Source organism: Podarcis raffonei, chromosome 3 (genome assembly GCF_027172205.1).
Source record: "Podarcis raffonei isolate rPodRaf1 chromosome 3, rPodRaf1.pri, whole genome shotgun sequence".
Taxonomy (NCBI): domain Eukaryota; kingdom Metazoa; phylum Chordata; class Lepidosauria; order Squamata; family Lacertidae; genus Podarcis; species Podarcis raffonei.
Window position 1 is genome coordinate 18,378,955 of NC_070604.1, and position 19,169 is coordinate 18,398,123.

The window sequence follows — 19,169 nt, forward strand, 5'->3', positions numbered from 1 at the left end:
ACCTTTTGTATGTTTGTCTGAAATAAACCGTAGTTCATATGAAACATAATTGGGCAGTTCAGATGAAAGAACAATCACAGCTAAGGAAAACTGAACATTTCTGAAGACCCTATAGCCATATGGGAGAGGCAAGAGGAAACAGGGGAGCCTGAGGTTTGGCGCAGCTCATTCCAGCTTGTTCATGTCCATGCCAAACTATGATATCTGAATGTGGACATCATCTTCACATTGCAAACTTCATATGCAAGACAGTGCTCAACCTATTTCAGAACACCATATATTTTTCCCCTGGTTCAGGTCCGAAACATTACTTTAATAATAATGTCTAAAAACATTATTTGAATCTCTGCCCATCAGATAAACAACAGTTTCCTGCAAATAAATTGCCCGTAGTTTTTTTAGACTATTCCTTGAAGGAAAAATATTTAAGAACTACTTTCTTAATTCAAAGCAACCTTACACTTTATCCTCTCACTGAGAGGGGGAAAATAACTAAATTAATTCAATCCCATAATTCTAGTTGATTAAATCAATGTGTATAGAGATGTAGGATTTGTGGTCAGCAGCACACACAAGTCAGTGAATCACAGCATGAATAAGAAGATAGCATATTTTTCAACCTCATTTCATGAACTTCTAAAGGAAGTCAAGATGAAATCTTGCAAAAGCACAATAAGTAGTTACTTTCATTATATTACCACCAATCCAAGTCTCTTGAGATACAGCCATTTTACTGCCCATTTCAAAAATGCTAGCCAAACAAAACAAACAACACATTTAAAAATACCTTTTTCATAGCAATACAGCAAGTAAGGTCATGATATATGATAGGGACGTGATCCTTGGAAAGGTGTACATCAAATTCCACAAAGGCTGCTCCCTAAGTGAAAAGAAAAGTTGGAGGAGAGGACAGCAAATAGATTTTAGCATATGAAAGGCTAATATATATATATATAAAAGACAAATTTGCACACATTTCCACCAACTGTGAAAAGACACAATAAAGTGTTGGCTGGCATTCTGTAGCAATTTATAGAGGAAGTCTGGAAATGAACTAAAACTCTATTTGAGGAGAGCAACATCATTTTTATATAAAATGTGAGTTTTATGAGAAGCATGGTTTTATGTAACGATTTATATTTCATTTTATAGTGTTCATTCTGATTTTATTTATATGTGCAGCATAAATGTGATAGGATAGAAAATTGACTGATCTTTTATTTTTATTCTTTTTTGGGGGCGGGGAGGAACAAGCATCTAAAGAGCTTCTAACATTAAGCCTTCTTATAGTGAAACGTGTAAGTTCTCTAATGTGTATCAGGGTATGTTTTACCCAGAGTTACTTGCTCATAACTTTAAAGGGGAAAAATGAGGATCTATTCTGTGAGCAGACATTGAATATAGCCATGGCTTGGAGAAGGAAAAAAGTGACTGGGAAAAGTGAGTCTTGTGGATTATGTGCTATAGCTCTCCTTCAACAAGATGCCTTAGATTTAAACTGAGCACAATTCAGCTCTCTGTTCCTTGGTTTTTAGGCTCGCCTTTTCTAATAACTGGAAATGCTAACAGCTGTCATCGCTGAGGTCATCAGGGGGACAGGAAGCAGCACCCTGGCATCCCTCCTGGGTACAGCTCCACCTGCAAGCCTCTGCTACTATATGGAGATACTTTTTCCTGTCTTTCTATGGAATTTGTGATCTTTTGCAAGTGCCCTTGGGAGGACTTTGCCTTGAAAGGCAGCATATATGATCACTGAATGAATAAATGAATAAAAGATTATGTATTTTCTACAAGGTTCAGTCTTTGCTCATTGATAATAGACAGCCATAGGTGTTAACATGCAAAAAAAGAATCAAGGTAAAATCATCACACACATACATGTTTAGCAGCATTTTTCAAAGAAGCAATGGTATTTTCTCGAAGTTTAGCAAGCCTGGGAGGAGGAAAAAGGAAAACAGTTTTACTTATTTCTGATGTTGGGAAAAAAATAAAATTCACAAATGATGGGCAAGCAATTTTATAGGTAATGAACTTCTTAATTTGAGTTTTCATTGTACATGCAGCACCTTGCATCCTTGATCCACCAGGGCTGTCCCAAGGAAGAGGAAAACCTCCTTCCCTGAGCTGAAGTCTGCTAGACGTTCACAGGATTCACACTAGGGGAGCTACTAAAATTAAAACTCCAAATTCAATTACGCAAACTTACTTGGTGGTGGTTGTAGAGTTTCCTGCGCCTCTGTGTCCAACATCTAACCCTGTTCTGTCACGCCAGTATTTGGCATATGAGGCTTTCACATCACAGGAGTACCCTTGAATTGGCTTTATAATTATGTAGTCGACTAAAAAGAGAAAGCGAATGTCACTTGGTGGTCAAATTCTTTACTTATATACAATGAAATCTTTTCTCTCATCACTAGATTTAGAGAAATATCGCTTAAGATTTACTGGGATATGTTAAAGTACCTAATGGAGAACCAAAAGGTACATTTTGAATATATTCCTTATTATAGTTTCACTAGGCCCCTGACATAAACTACTAGTTCTGGTTGAAAAGCACCAGTTTTTCTGAAAGTCCCTGGACTAAAAATTTCTGAAGGCAAAAAGGGAAATGTATTTAGCTTAAGGCCCATGCTTGCATTACCACTATATTAAGCATACCTCTAACTTTTCCAATTGTTTTTCGTGAAAGTCTGCTCATAATAGGAAGAGTGAGAATGCCACAGCTCTTTCCCGATTCTGCAAGAGTGGAGGATAACAGACACGCAGAGCCCACGTGCCCCGGAAGTGCGTCTCCTTGAATCACTGCTTCACTAAGGTCTTCCTAAAAACGCAACAATGTTTACATATTTAATTTTACAGTCATACCACGTGTTGCGTTAGGTTCACGTTGTGTCTTTTCGGCTTGTGAACGCGGCAAACCCGGAAGTGTATACTTCCGGGTTTTGCTGCATGTGCAAGAAGTGTTCTGTGCGCTTCATACATGCGCAGAAGCGGCGCTCTAGTTAGAGACTTTTTGGGGTGTGAATGGCACCCCGGAATGGATCAGTTCCGTAACTAGAGGTACCACTGTATTGCTGTGAATTCATCTCGGCACTTCTTTTAAATTCCTGGAAATGTGAGGATGCAGAACTTGGAACATTCAGTGGGTTGCAGCCTACAGTGAAGCACCGTTATTTGTTCTGCAAAATGAGTCTGAAGGTTTTGTGAATTTACTCATGTATTCAGATGTACCCTTTTACAGTTACATTACGACTGAGAAGGCTAAATTGTGTGAATGAAAACAGTGAGTGGATACTTGGAACGTGAGCTCTGCAAGGTTGCTCATGCGGTCACTGGATGCAACCTGGTCGGTTTCATAAGTCCTCAGATAATCAGTAGAATAATACAGTAGTGGATTAACTGCACAAGCCCAATACATTTGATGCCAAGAGGTCTAAAACATTCCTCGTTCTGTGAGGTTCTTCCCCGCCTTCCACTTTCCTATCTATAAATTGTACCAATAGGATAGAGGTATAAAAAGGCTTTCTGGCCACCAATATTAAGCAAATAGCTAAGCCCTCACCTCAAAAAAGTCAAAGATTAATTCCAAATTGTCCGGTTCCATGGTCTGAATAGTATATTCTGTCCATCTATCAGGCTGCAGACCATAACCACATTCTGGCTGAGAATGACGAGATTTGAACTCAGTGTCACTTATTAGTGAGATCTCCAGCGTGTTTGGCATTTTATGTTGAATTGTAGGTGACAGTCTATCATCCTCTTCATCTTCACCCTCCTCCTCCAAGCCTTCAAGGGTGAGCTTCACCCTAAGCAGTAAGGAGAAAGCAAAATGTCACATTATGTAACAAATGATGTCACATTATGTCACAAATCTTCAGTGACATCAATAGTGACAGAATAATGTATTATGCTTTTGGTAACACAATGAACTCAAGGCACTAAAAATGCAGCATTATTTTTCTACTTAAGGACTCCAGTGTACCAATAATTTGAGTGTCTTGGGGGATGGGATGAAGGAAGAAATTCCTAAAAGGAGGCTGCATATGTACTACAAACTGTACAGATTTTTATTTTTAGTTTCCCAAAAGCAATGGCAGTGAAGAAACTCGATGCTGATTATAAAAGACTGAGAAATAACCACAATTAAGCCAGAAGCTATGTAGGGGGAAAGGAGTTTCTGAATTTACAAAATGGACTGGGAAAGGAACTCAAGTTTTTTCACAATGTCAATATAGATGGATAATCCAGTAGTATTCATATGCTAAAGATGGGATTTAGTTTCAATAGCAAATGGAGAACTTTGATTAGCATGATCATACCTAAACCTGGATTTTTTGAATTTTCTCTTAGTTATAGATACAGGAGGCTTTTCAGAAAAATGGAGGCGTAGCCTTATTTCTGTCTGACATGTCAGCCAACCGGAATCGACACTTTCCACATCATCTGACAAAGGAAAATAATAATAATTACAAAATGATTTTGCTACATTCCAGAATGACACCAAAAAGACTTCTTAAAGTTGTTACCAAAGCACTACTGTCCCAATATCCCAGTTTCCAAAAGGGATGTGCCATCACAAACTAGTTGCTGCTGTTGAAACTAGTATAGGTACAAAAATTCGAGGCATACACAACACAGACGCAAGCAGACATACTGGAATGACCCTAAGAACAATAAACGGTCTGCTGGCGTGCACATTTTCACTACGTTTACATGCTCCTAAAACTGTGGATGAGTTTTCTGCATGAGCAAGTCTGCAAAAGCCCAGGGCTTGTGCACTCCCCACTCCTCCCTCCACAGGCCAGGAGGAGGAATAAACTAGGATTCAGGTAAGATTTTCATCAAATCCTGGCAAATCACTATGTCTGTAAGAGGAAAAGTGGCTTAAAATACTGTAAACTCAAACCAGGTCAACTTCAAACTGTGAGTTATGAAACAGGCTTGTTCAATATTTTAAAGAACTATTCCTGGTGAGTACATAACAAGCCAGGAATCGGCAAAAGAAAAACTGAAACCTGATTTATGACTCCTGCTAGCAAAATGAAATAGGAGTGCTCAAAGCAGAGGCTTTGCTTGGGCTCAAAACAGATTGGCTTTAGTGTTCCAGGCAAACCCTCCTACTGTGTGGAAATCCACCAAATCGCATTTGAGTTTCCAAAATCAACCTTGAACATGTTGTGCACCAGGGAGAGGAAATTTACTATCATTTATTTTAAATGGCTTTTAATTCACATTTGAAGGTGCTCTTTCTACACAAGGCAGCTTACAAAACTCCTACATAAAAACAAAACTACGATAACAGTGCTTCTTACCAACGATTCCGAAGTGTCCGTCATCAACGGAAATATCCTCTAAAAATGAAGGAACAAACAGTGAGAGAAGTTCACATTCACAGGCTACAAATTATTGCGACTTTAAGCCTCAATCCTACACATACTTATTTGGGAGTAAGTCGTATTGAACTTTATGAGACTTTGATCCAAGATGGCATGTGGAGGACGTTATCAGTAATGGTTCTACTTTTGCACTTCACCGTTAACTGCTATAAACCAAATCATTTAAAAAGAAAAACAAAGCAGCAGCAAGTTTACTGCAACCTGCAAGATACTGCTAAGCTTTGTTTTCTTGCTAACATTATCTCCAGGCAAACTTAGCATGATGGACAGTACTTACTTCAAAATGAGCTATGTAAACTGGAAAAAGGATATTGCATTATCTTGACAAAATATAATCCTAATTGCTATTATACTAGAAAGATAATGCTATGTTACTAATGTGACAGACATTAAACTATCTGCTAAGCAACCAATAGTTCAGATATAAATCTTCTGCGTTTACAATTAAAAATGCTTATTTTCTTCCCTTTGCTAGAAACAATAGTCAAAGTTTCACCTTCAATCCATGCTACAGAAAGGTAAAAGATGAAAAGCTTTAGACATGGAATAAACTCATCAATAAACAGAATTATTCAGAGTTTAAAGTTGAAGTGTAACCCTCTAATATCAAAAGCTCAGTTTTACCCATGTTCATTTTCAGGCGCTATTTATATTAGGTCTGACCTTTCACCTGTAGCAAAAGAGTTGGGGTTTTTTTTGGCCATACAGAAAAAAATATCAGTTTGGAATAATCCCGTGAGGACCTTAAACTTTTGTGTGACTAATCTCCTTCAAGGTCAGCGGGACTACTAAGTTAAAAATTGAGAACAGCCACCAGGAGAATGTTTTCAAAGCAATGTAATTTCTCTCTAATGAGGTTATTGGGTCTTAGGTTGCCGAAGGCAGCACTCCCAATAGGATTGCACTGTAAGGCTTGGTATGCACATCTGTTCAGAATAAAGTCACCCTAAATTCAGTTAGATTTGCTTCTAGGCAACCATGCAAAGGATTGCAGTCTTAGAAGGAAAACCTAAGTTCATTCCTTAAGAGTATGGATTTCACTTTCAAATACAGTCGTACCTTGGAAGTTGAGCGGAATCCGTTCTCGAAGTCCATTTGACTTCCAAAATGTTCGGAAACCAAAGTGCAGCTTCTGATTGGCTGCAGGAAGTTCCTGCAGCCAATTGGAAGCAGCGGACGCCCCGTTGGACATTCAGCTTCCAAAAATTGTTTGCAAACCAGAACAGTCACTTTTGGGGTTGTGGTGTTCAGGAGCCAAAAAGTTCAAGAACTAAGCTGTTCGAAAACCAAGGTACGACTATAATGCTATTTAGGTGGGCACATTTCCATTCAATTTTTTAAAAAAATAATGAATGAAACAAAATCAGCCAACTGCAATCTTTTCAGGTACACCTGCTCCAGAGAAGACAGTATATAACAACAATCACCTTATTGAACCACCTTCAGGAGGAAGAACATTAGTTTAGACCACATGTTGCCTTTTGTACAGTTTATCTCAAATCAGTAGAAAAAATATCTACATTATTTATCCTGTACAGTGGAACCTCAGTTGTCGAACATAATCCGTTCCAGAAGACTGTTTGACTTCCAAAATGTTTGACAAAGGAGGCACAAAGGGCAGCCTGCAAAGTCAATGAAGAAAATTGAAAAAAACTCAGTGGAAGCCATTAGACTTCTCTAAAGCGTTCAAAAACGGAAGCATTTACTTCCAGGTTTTTGGCGTTCGAAAACCGAAACGTTCGGCTTCCGAGACACTTGAAAACCGAGGTTCCGCTGTACTTATATTATGTCCTATTGTATTCATGAATATGCTTCTGATAATGTTTCAGAAAACCTCCAAGGCAAAAATAATCTCTCTTACGAAAACAACTGGCACTCTGACTTAATGTTAGCCACAGTCAATTTATGGAATTTATGTTTCAAATCCACACTATTTTGTTCACAAACACTTTAAATGCTCGTGCTGTGCTAAAAATGGTGCCTTTGGTGCCTTAAGCAGTGGTCTTAATCTTAAACCTACAAAATATTACCAATTCCACTAAACCGTTTTGCAAAATATTAGTAATCTTATGCATATGCCTCAAAAGAGATGCAGTTCATGCCCATACCTAATGGGGTTATTGATCGTGGTGGTAGATGAGTCTCCCACTTGTGAATTATGACTTGGCATGGACCACCGGTTTTCTGTAATTTAAAAGTTAAATGTCTGCAATAATTTTCGTTAAATCCCGATTTATTTATCTTTTAACCAGTGATGCCATTTACAATCCTTTGTGAGCGTAGTTTACTTATACCACCTTTGAAGCACAAAGCTTTAAGTTTAATTCACACCATGTATACCATAATCATTGATGTCATTAAGACGCATCTCATCACCTTATGACAAAAAACCCCATTCAAATCACACTGCTATCTTATATTGAAGGGGGGTGGAGGGTGGGATTGCAATGGCAGCCCCTTAGTCTATCCTCCCATTTCCCCTTCATGAATCAGTCCTGCTTGGAGGCTAGACTGAACATGTGGGTCAGGATCTAGGCCAGTGGATGCAATCCCATGCACAGACCCCACTCCACAGGTCCAGATGGCTATGTGAGCTAGCCTAAGTGGTGACAAATTCTGACAAGTGTAGGGTTTTCCAGTATAGTTGCAATCGTCATACATGCTAACAGGCCAATTTTGGAACGGTCGTATGGGTATAACTAGTCACAAAAAATTGCAAACGCATGCTAACCAATTTGGGCACTTAACTAATTGTTATTGCTTTCTACAGTGCGTCAGACACAGAAGTTAAGTATGACACAGAGCACAAAGTCTGCACAGCATACCATAGCCCCAAATCTTCTGCACTTATATGCAGATACAACACCCCACCACCACTGAACCAGCATAGGAAACAATGGGGATCTAAGGCTCCCTTTCCACATGCGGAAGGAGTCTTCGGTTCAAAGAAGGGCTGCTTTGTGCTTCTGTGCCAAATATGTGAAAATTTCCTGCTTGTATATAAGAGTTTTCACAAGTATAAGAACTGCATCATAACCCATGTAGTACAGCCCTGTATGAACTCCTGTGCAATTGTCTGAGGAAGAGCATTAGCAGCTATTTAGATCCAACCCATTGCTTTGAGCACAGTGAAAACAGTGAAAATGAATGCCAATAATAAAGTTCCTTAAACACACACACATATTCCTGGGTTGTTTTGTGTTTTTTTGTGTATTTTTGGTTAAGGTGATAGAAAATGCGTATAACTCAGAAATGAACACGGCAGAGGGCTAGGTAGGAAAAAAGAATCATTAATGTGTATCTTTCAGCCTGATCAGCCGAAATTTCTATTTAGGAGTTGGGTGCTCAAAATTTGCCATTTTGAGGGTTCTTAGCTGATCTTTGGGTCTTATAAAGCCTGGTTTGCAGCTGATTGGGGGTGTCTGCAAACCCCCTTTGGACTGAGCCATGTCTTTACCACCCCCCCCCCAAAACTATGATGTAGTACAGGTGGGCACAGTTTGGACAAAATGGCCTTGTGAGCCAAATGGGGAGGACTGGCGGGCCTGATTAGGCCCACAGGCTGAGGGCTCCCCACCACTGACAAAAAGTAACCCACAGGATGGATAAGTGTGGCATCAGAAGCCAATCACAGCGTGCTTGTTTTCACATGATGCAATTTCTTAGCTGGCATCAAAAATGAGCCCCATGTCCCCCTGAAAATAGTAATGAAACTTCTTGAGATGTCTATGTCTCAACACATCCTAAAAACAGGAACTGCCCAGAATCCAGATAGACTGTAAACAAGTTGTACACATTACTAAGTTTTGAGAACTCTTTCTTCTTCCAAACCAAGTGTATGCATTCACAGAATACAGTACTCCTAAAGAATCTACTTGAATTAGCAAACATTTATTTAAGAACCTAAGACTGCAACTCTAAACACATTTTCTAGGGAGTAAGCCCCACTAAAAATAGTGAGACAAAGGGTTGTATCTAATGCTGTTCACACACAAGCAGACATACGCTTTTTAATAACTCTCCATCCTCCTGCAGTCCCAAATACCCCCAAAATCTGCTCCAGAGGATTCCCAAGCCCTTCAGAGCCGATCCTGAGGGTGTGAGGGGGACTGCAGGGGGGAGGAGAGAAAGATGAAATCCCATTGCAAAAGTGGAAATCCATTCACACAACACTGGATTCTGCCCTTCCTTCCAAGTACAAAGTACAGAATTGTGCTTCCACCTACAGTTATTGCCATTATTCAGCTGTAGAGCTGACCCTCCTACATTTTAGATTAAAAAATCTATTTAAGAATCATATATTTTAAAATCAAAAGCACAGCATAATTCACAAAGACCCAAGACCATTTGTTCTCACTTCAGACACTGGGAACAACAGAGTCATCCATACAACATCTGCTGAGGTTTTACAAGTTCAAAATATAACAATTATTAGAATTATTATTTTATTATACCCCATCCACTCCGGGTGGTTTCCAACGCGTATAAAAACATAATAAAACATCAGACTTTAAAAACTTCCTGATACAGGGCTGGCTTCAGGTGTCTTCTAAAAGTTGTATAGTTATTTATCTCCTTGACATCTGATGGGAGGGTGTTCCACAGGGAGATTAGTTTGTGTCTTTGAGCCATTAAGCCCATGTAGTTTATTAAATTGAATGTTTGTACAACTGGATCTATGGCCATACAACACGCACTAAATAAAATAAATCATCTGAAAATGCAATATGCTTTTAACTTATAAGGCAGTATTATCTTTTGTGGACACTGTACTATTCAGTAGCTAAATCAGAAGGGATGGCATACGCACCCCAAATGAAATTTATTTGAAAAAAGTTGTGCAAGCAGTTTCATACTGGATACTTATCTTTTCTAGCCAGTATCTATGGCTGCTAGCAGAGTGGGTGGGGTTTTTGTAAGACACTTCTAGAAACAGATGATTAACAACAGAAACAGTAACTTTTGAGTTACCAGGGTCAGGTAATTTTCTAAGAAAGCGTAAGGATCTCCCTTCCCGCAAGCACAAATAAATCAAGATAATACACAAGAAGTACGGGATGGGGTATAGAAAAATATTTGCTTAATGTTTCTAAGGAAAGCGTTATATAAAAAGGAAAAGGGCTTCCTAGAGAGCCAACAAGGTGCCAGCTATTTGTACTCTGCCCATGGTCTCTTAGTGTAATTTTATTTCTAAAGCAAAGGAGGGGGCCCGATGAGAGTGAACTGCTGTCTCTCAAGCTACTATAGATCACTCTTGTCTCCCCTGATGTTGTTGGACTAAACCTCCCATAATCCAGTCGGTTTAGCCAATAGGGAGGGACTAAGGGAGCTGGGGAACAAAGTTGAAGAATACTGCTCTAGATTCAAGAAATCATCTTGATAGCTTTATGCCCAACCAAGCTTCCGCAAGCATCTAAGCAATGTGAAGTATTTTTACACCTGGGAAGTTAGGGAACTGGAACTGTTCCCAATAATAACAACTGACTACATAGCTGTCATCTGCCCCGATTCAAATTAGTCCAAGACAACTTAATGAGGAGTTTAACAGCAGTAACAGAAAACAAGTCAGTCTCCTTGGCAATAATATTTAAAGAAGCATCATGTCAATTATCTCATATATTTGAAAGTAAGATGGAGTCATATGTTACACATGTTAGCAGAAAAATGCCACTTGGACTACTCAAATTATGAACCAAGTTTAGGTTTACATATTCAATCTTGACAGGTATTTTTGTCATGGTCTAAGAAATCATTAACATATATTTAGTATTCTAAATATATTTGTGATTCACCTTCTAAGGTGTTAGTCACAACATCATGGTAAAATCAGATTTATCACCCTTGTTTAAAAGTTTATGTAAAAAATAGTGAACCTGTTAACTTGCCCTATAAGCATTAAGACTGAAACTAGAAAGTCTGTTTTATTTCCTGGTTCATGACACTTGACACATTTCTGTGTATTAAAACCCCTTCATTTGGCTCTTATATCAGCCTTAGTCTAATTGTAGGCAGTTTCTCAACTTATAATAAAATGCGAATGTTTTGCAATGTATTTTTAATGTTGAACACCACCCAGGGATCTTTGGATAAAGGGCGGTATATAAATTGAACAAATAATAATAATAAGGACTACAATACATTCCAGTCATTAAAACCAATCAGGGCTAAGTGAAATGACTAGAAATGGGAAAAATGCAACAGGAAGAGCCATTTAATGAAAGCACTGATTATTAATTCAATACACAGGAGCATTTAATGTTACATTTACTTATGTTACAGTCAGTCGCCACATTCTACTTTGTGTTCTTAGTATCGCTCCTGCTTTCAGCTTCACTGTATTATATCCTCACATGGGAACAATACATTCTTTATGCTAGAATAACCACCCCGCAATAAAAATGCACGCTTTTGCCAATATCGAGGCTCACAGTGTCCATCAATATGGGCTCTTTCCATATGTCTCTACTCTGCTATTCCATAAAATTCATACTTACCACAGAAGACTCTGCATCACACGGAACTTACAGAGTGCACAATACAGAGCACCTACTTAAAAGGAAACAAACTCACCAAATACGTTCTGTGAAGTTTGCATGTATTACAAGGGAACTTGATTTACTTCAGATTGTTTTTCTTTAAAAAAACCCCCACTACGTTTACACATTTGACAATATTTAAAAGGGTGTGGGCAGAAAGGGATAAAATCTAACTTCGGCAAGGGTTTTGGCTTATGAGTCCACAAGCCTTCACCGATTTCTAGTGTGTGCTGCAAAACTACTTAGGCAAAATCTAGCCACTTTCTACTGCTGGACTTATGTTGCTAGTATGTTAAATGCTTGTGCTATGTTTAAAACTCTTTAAATACAAGTTACAAGCAACATGATTTTTTTTGGGAATGCACCAGTTAAGCTTGATATGCTTCACGTTCTACATCTTTCTTACATAGAAAGCACTTGGGTAGGAAAAGCATGAGATTTGCAGATCACGGCATGCATCAGTTTACATAAGTATTTTGATCAGCACGCAAGCTGGGAAGCAGTGATTTGTGGTTTGCAAATACTGTGCAGAAGGTTACACGCAGGCACACTCTCCACACAGAATTCAAGGTCTCATACACAACTGCTTTCTGGATAGGAAGCTTTTACTGAAGTTAAAAACAGGAGAATTGAATTCAAAATGAATCCAACAGCCAACTATACTGTGGGCTATTTCCAAACGCCATACCACTGGGAACTTATCCCTAAGAGTTAGTCAACAAGTTATATTGGTGCTTACTTAGGCATACGTACCTGGGGTTCTAAAAAGGTCCCCTGAAAGTATCGATATTCAATATCATCTCCCCTAGGAAGTGGAACTGTAGTTCTCCATAGCAGACTGCAGAAAAGTGTTTTTGAAAACATTTTAGAAAAGATATAGGATGGCTGTACAACAATGACACTTACTTTAAAAATCCCTGTGTGTGTGCACACCTCTCAGAATACAAGGTGTCTGACGTTTTCTTCCATGTTGTTTCAAAGGGCCATTTCTGCTGTGACACTATGTATTTTAAAACCATCCATGCAATTAGCTGCACGTGGAAAATGAGTGGCGCTCATTCATAGCACAGTGATCCAATAAGGATCCAATAAGGATCATTCATAGCACAGTGATCCAATGAGTTCTCAGTTATATTTGAGAAAAGCAGACACCAGGGATTCCCCCCCCCCCCCGCCTAAGTGCAACCACCGCTATGATAGTATTAAAAAACTGAACTTAGGGGCCTTAAAGCTACATCAGATTTGTCTCTTCTCAAGAGGCAAGACGAAACTGCTGGGGTAAAGAAAAGGAACAAGATGCCTACTGCATGCAAAGAACTCACTGTGCAGCTTTCTGAATCACACTGGAAGGGGCTGGGGAAAAGGTAACATTTGATGAAGGTATGCAGGGGTAGCCAATGGGGACTCCATATATTGTTGGACTACACCCCTCATTATCTTTGACCAGTGGCCATGCTACTGGGGTGATGGACACTGTAGTTGAATGTGTTACGTGGGTGAAAGTACTTTTTTACAGGCACGCTTGAAACAAATGTGAGCAATTCAAGTGCTTAAGCAGGATTGAAGTACATACCAAGGCAGAAGGGATAATCCACCTCAAGTGTCATTTGTCTTCTAGAATGAGGTGCTCAGAAGTCGAGGTAAAGAAGTAGCACTTGAACTGTATAATTGGTGTCAAGCCAGCCTGCATGCATGGTTGTGAATTTCAAAATGTGCTACTGAAAGAAACTTACACATCACCAGCCTCCTCCTCTGGCTGTAGGATTACTGCGGATTGGGGATCCCAACTTCCCAGAGAATTGCAACTGCCACATATTGCCAAAACTTCTCCTAGAAAAAGAAATATATACTAGAAAGCATACAATAAAGCTCCTAAACATTTAAGAGTTTTCACAATACACTTTTGCCAATATTATGTAACGTATCAGGCCCACACTAAGAACAGGCGCAGACTCGAAATTATTCAACTTCTGAACTGCTTTTCTTTTAAGAATATTCAAAACGCTATCTGAAAATCATAGAACTAAACAAGCAGCAGGAGGAATTTATGTGCCTGTCGAAGCACACATAAGGCAAGGCAGACCTAAGGGGGGGGGTCTCAAAACTTGCATCTCATGAAGTTAATGCATGGTTGGAACTTTTGCTCACTCTCCTCCTGCCATGTCCCCCCCCCAATCTGCTCCAGGGGGTTCTCCTAATCCCCTGGAAGAGATTTGAGGGGACATGGGCAGCAGAAGAGTGAGGGATAGCTCTGTTGTACAAATGGAAGTTGTTCCATTCACATAATTACTTTTTTGCATTCAACCCTCAGTCTTTCTCTCACTCAGAAAGCCCAGCAACGGGGTGATAAAGCCCTCTGGGAACAGACCCTGCCCATGTATCAATCTGTTAGCAGATAACCTTTAAACGCTTATTTGGGAGGGGGGCTGCTAATTAGTTACAATTAGTTCACTAAAGCAGGCTGTTCTATACAGTGGTAACAAAGAGAGGATTGAAGAAAAGGAAACAGATAATCTGTATGTTACTGTGAGCCTGGAAAGTAGCAACCTAAGCATTTATTCACTGCAGTGAAATACCATTCCCAGCACTACTCGATACACACATAACACTATATGGGTCTACCGGGGGGGAGGGGCAGGGGGGATGGAGAGAGGTGAAATGATATCCCAAAGCTGTGTACAAGCTGCCAGTCAGCCTTGTAGGAACATTTGTGCAACACATTCTTACATTAAATAAGTCTTGTAAGCATTTATACAGGTCATGTGTACTAAGCTAAAAACAGTCGGTTGACTGTTATCTGAGACACCAATAACTTGTCGGCTGCCTGGTGAGCTTGGGCCATTATGTAATATTTCTGAACATGTCACCTGGCAAGGGAAAATGATCAAGGAGGTGACTTGGACAGTACAGTTGTTATGAGATCAATGCAGCTTTGTTGGCAGAGCTCAGCAGTGGAGGGTGGAGATATAAAGAGAGGTCGAAAGAGGGCAGACACAGACCTAGGAAGCTGTGTGAAGAGGACCAAGTAGGGTACTCAATTTTATTTTTAAAAATTACCGCATTTTTCGCCCTATAGGACGCACTTTCTCCCCTCCAAAAATGAAGGGGAAATTTGTGTGCGTCCTATGGAGCGAATGCAGGCTTTCGCTGAAGCCTGGAGAGCGAGAGGGGTTGGTGTGCACTGGCCCCTCTCGCTCTCCAGGCTTCAGGCAGCTATCCGCAAGCCTTCGGAACACTCCGAAGGATTGCGAATGGCAGCCTGCAGCCTGAAGCCCGGGGAGTGCAGCGCAGCTTCAGGCAGCTATCCGCAAGCCTGTTCTCCGCAATCCTTCTGAACCTGGCGGGAGTTCCCGCCAGGCTCCGAAGGCTTGCAGATCGCCTGTTTTGGGGGCTGGGGTGGGGGAAGCTCGGGCTTCCCCCGCCCCAGCCCAGCGGCTAAAAACGAAGCCATGCGCAACCTCTCCTTGCTGGAGCGGTTGCGCGTGGCTAAAGAGGAAGCCAAGACAGCGAGCGGGATGGATCCCGCTCGCTGTCTTGGCTTCTTTGCTCTTTGGGGCTGGGGGGGGGGGAATATTTTTTTTTCTTTATTCCCCCCCCCTAAAAAAAAACTAGGTGCGCCCTATGGTCTGGTGCACCCTATAGAGCGAAAAATACGGTATATCTAAAGAGGAAGAGAATACAAGTGGGTTGGAAAAAACACTGGTGCCAAACTTTACAAGGGACATGAGCATGCATGCATATGCTTGCATGTCAGAAAGCCAAAGCTCGTTACAAGTGTTTTGTACCTGGTGGTGGTATTCCTCTTACTTCAAAGGTAATGTGGCAAGGTGACATGCTTGTGAATGACGTTCAATGGCTGCTGTACCCTATTGAGGAAGGGGGCAAAAAAAAGCACTAGTTTAGGAGCAGGTCATTTCTGTATACATCTCAATATTATACCTTTTTTAAAAAAATCCAGTTATACCAAATTCCCTTCTGGAGAATCTTCCAAGGGCCACATGTCAGGAGAGGGTGGGGGGGCCAGAGGCAAATGTGAACAGAGAATGCAAATTTTACCTTTGCACAGTAGGTTAGTTTCCACACACACTCACACATCCTTCTCTATCTTCCATGCGGACAACCAAGAGGAATTACCAGAGTTCAGGGACACATTCAAGCCAGGCAAAAACATTCAAGGTGTGAAGAAAGGCCAGTGAGGGCTATGGCCTGAGGAAAATTATGAGAGCCAGGCAGAGAGGCTTAAAGGGCCACATTTGGTCCCCAGGCCTCAGTTTCCGCACCTGATTTATATCCCGACTTTAAAGAATAAAAATATTTGTAAGGTTGCTTACAATCAACAGAAACTCTGCCATGTGTGGATTAAATTTCAGTTTGTTCATTCCCACCCATCTCTGGGGACAATTCTGACACTGAATCATAATTTCCAGAGATTAGGAGCTGGAAGTGAGGCAGTACTGAGCGGGGCCTGCTGACAGATGGGTAGAAGAGGTCAGATTTGGGGGCCCAGAAGAGGCCCCAGATTCTTAATTTTCTCCCCCCTCAAAATCACTCAGTTGGACATTTCTGGAGGAAGTTCATCCCCATGAAAGAGCAACAGAATAAGCAGGAGAAGATGGATGCAGGAAGGTACTGGGGTATGTTTGTTAAAACACTTTCCTGGAGCAAACATTACTTTATTTACTCTTAGGAGTGAATAAAACACAACTGGCTGGTTTTGGTATCTTTTACCCAGAAGTATCTCCCTTGAAATAAATGACGTTTTCTTCTAATGAGAAAAATATATATATTATAGTGCCCCCACCGATTTTCCATGTCACCCAGGCAACCACTACTGGCCTGCTTGTCATCACTGAGCTGTTATTTATACAGTCACCATAAAACAAATACAGTGGTGCCTTGGGTTAAGTACTTAATTCGTTCCAGAGGTCCGTACTTAACCTGAAACTGTTCTTAACCTGAAGCACCACTTTAGCTAATGGGGCCTCCTGCTGCTGCCGCATGATTTCAGTTCTCATCCTGAAGCAAAGTTCTTAACCTGAAGCACTATTTCTGGGTTAGCGGAGTCTGTAACCTGAAGCGTATGTAACCTGAGGTACTACTGTATATATAATGCAAAAAGAATCAGCAACTACATCCACAAAACAATTTACCTTGCAGTTAAATTTCCTATGTACTTTAATGCAAATATTCTTTAAAATCAAGGCAGGCAATGTGTTTCGAGGGCATATATGTTTTGTATATTTGTATCTCGATTTTCCTCTCAGGAGCTCCAGACTGTGTTGATTGTCTTCCCCTTCCTACTTTTATCACCACAACAGCTGTGTGAGATAAGCTAGGTTGAGTTTGTAGTTCAGGCACCAAAGCGGTCAAACTACACATTTACATATGTTTACAATTTTTCTGCGGGTTGCTATTTATCGGGGTCAGCAAATTTTTTGTTTGTTTGTTTTGGTACTTTGCTGTAAATATCAGGACTATGAAAGCCTCCAGTGAAAGCAAGGAGGGTGCTTTCTTGGCTTTATTTGCATGATCTGTGGAGATGCACGGAGATTCATTCTGCAGTCACACTGTCTTTGGCATGGTTCTGAAGAAGTGATATTCTTTCAGATCATGTGCTCTCTGTGGACATCAAACAAGCTGCACTGCAACCATCCACACAAACTTTGTGTAGCAGGGAACAGCGGCAGGAGTCTCTAGGGAGAGTTATTAAGGAAAGGAGAAGCCACAGCTGCTTTTTCTGATGAAGAGAGAGGAAGAAGCAGCTGGGCCTGGGGAGACTTCAAAACATCGCTTTCCATTCCTATTAAAATATTTTATAACTTGATCTCGAGGAGAAAACGTCTGAGTGGCTGACATTTTCTTTAAAACAAAACGTGAAGCTTAAAAACAAAAAGTGAAAGAATGGCAGCACACACACCCACACCCCACGGTTCTAAAATGCCCATACAATTACAAGCTACTGTGCTCAGCAGTTCCGTTTTGGGCAGAAATATACCAAAATGCAGAACTGGCTTTGTGCAATAAGGAGGAGGGATGAAATTGATTAAAATGATTTTTCTTGCATGTTTGTTTGTTTTTTAAATGCAGCTGTGTCTTAACATTAGGTTGTAGACCTAGTAAGAATAAACCCAATGAAATTAATGAACCCAAGTTATCCATGACCATTGATTTTAATGGATCTACTCAGAGTAGGACTGCACTGACTACTACCCATTTTCCTTAAAGTAGAACTAATATCCATCGGTGGAACTGCATAATTTCCATGACGTCAGTCAAAGGATCTGTGTACACTGCAGGGTTTGTAACAGCAGCATCCAAGTTATTTCTCAGCTGATAGCCCAAAGTGTTGACAAGACAACTTCTTCACACAGAGAAATAAATCAACCAGAGTATTTATGGTTCTGATGCTGCATTGCAGCATCACAGCCTACTCAAGTTCAGGAGGGAGAATTGCATGGCATCAATGCAGAATGCTACTGATAAACTGAAATGAAGTATTTCTGTTTCTTTCAGATATAGCCCTATAAATCTGAGGTGCTGAATTGTATTCTACAGCAACAACAAAAGTGATATGCTTTGAGGAATACATACTTAGTATGAGATCTTAAGCCAGAAAAGTATTAACTAAGGGTGAAATCCAGTGGCATATGAGCAGAACAGACCTCTACTCACCAATGAGACTTCACCTTCCTCTCCACCACCATCATCCCAAATAACCCAAATCTGCTTCAGATATTAGTCCTCAGGTTAGAAAGCCCTAAGTGTATTTAGGATTAAACCACCTTACTGCTTTAACACCCTGGTCAGCAACTATTTTTAAGACAAAACCATATTTTGAAATGTGCAATATAGGCTCCATACTGACACTTCTCTTTCCCCAGTGTAAGTTGTTGATGCTTTAGGTAGGTACAAAGACTTTCCTTTAGGTACCTCAGCACCTCTCTATTATTTGCCATGCCAACATACTTACAGAGCAGAATGGTTGAGATGTTTAAGAAGGGGAGGGTCCTGGCAAAATTTCTCCTCACATCACAGGAGAGGGGTCCAGAGAGCCCCTTTGCCTATGCTACATAATAGTACAGGTGGAAGAGTACAATTCTTTAATTGCTACCGTAAGTGGTACATTTGGATCTAAAACATAAATAACTTGCATCACAATGTACCGTACTTCAACACAATTACTGCCTAGCATGCTTGTTTATTATTGCACTGCAAGTATTTCATTTGCTTTGGAGAA

At 40.3% G+C, this 19,169-nt stretch overlaps 1 protein-coding gene across 5 annotated transcripts in view; it reads right to left on the bottom strand.

The window, feature by feature from the left end:
• The window catches only part of GPCPD1 (glycerophosphocholine phosphodiesterase 1), a 49,940-nt gene that overhangs the window by 13,249 nt on the left and 17,522 nt on the right, over positions 1-19,169 (bottom strand). For all 5 annotated transcript variants that reach the window (XM_053380714.1, XM_053380713.1, XM_053380716.1 and 2 more), the window contains exons 2-12: positions 15,718-15,798; positions 13,666-13,762; positions 12,686-12,770; positions 7,505-7,580; positions 5,313-5,351; positions 4,320-4,443; positions 3,563-3,806; positions 2,659-2,821; positions 2,207-2,339; positions 1,879-1,933; positions 788-880 (exon numbers count right to left, since the gene is read on the bottom strand). In XM_053380714.1, coding sequence (XP_053236689.1) covers positions 788-880; positions 1,879-1,933; positions 2,207-2,339; positions 2,659-2,821; positions 3,563-3,806; positions 4,320-4,443; positions 5,313-5,351; positions 7,505-7,580; positions 12,686-12,770; positions 13,666-13,762; positions 15,718-15,766 — 1,158 coding nt within the window. In that variant the 5' untranslated portion in view covers positions 15,767-15,798. The remainder of the gene's footprint in view (positions 1-787; positions 881-1,878; positions 1,934-2,206; positions 2,340-2,658; positions 2,822-3,562; positions 3,807-4,319; positions 4,444-5,312; positions 5,352-7,504; positions 7,581-12,685; positions 12,771-13,665; positions 13,763-15,717; positions 15,799-19,169) is intronic.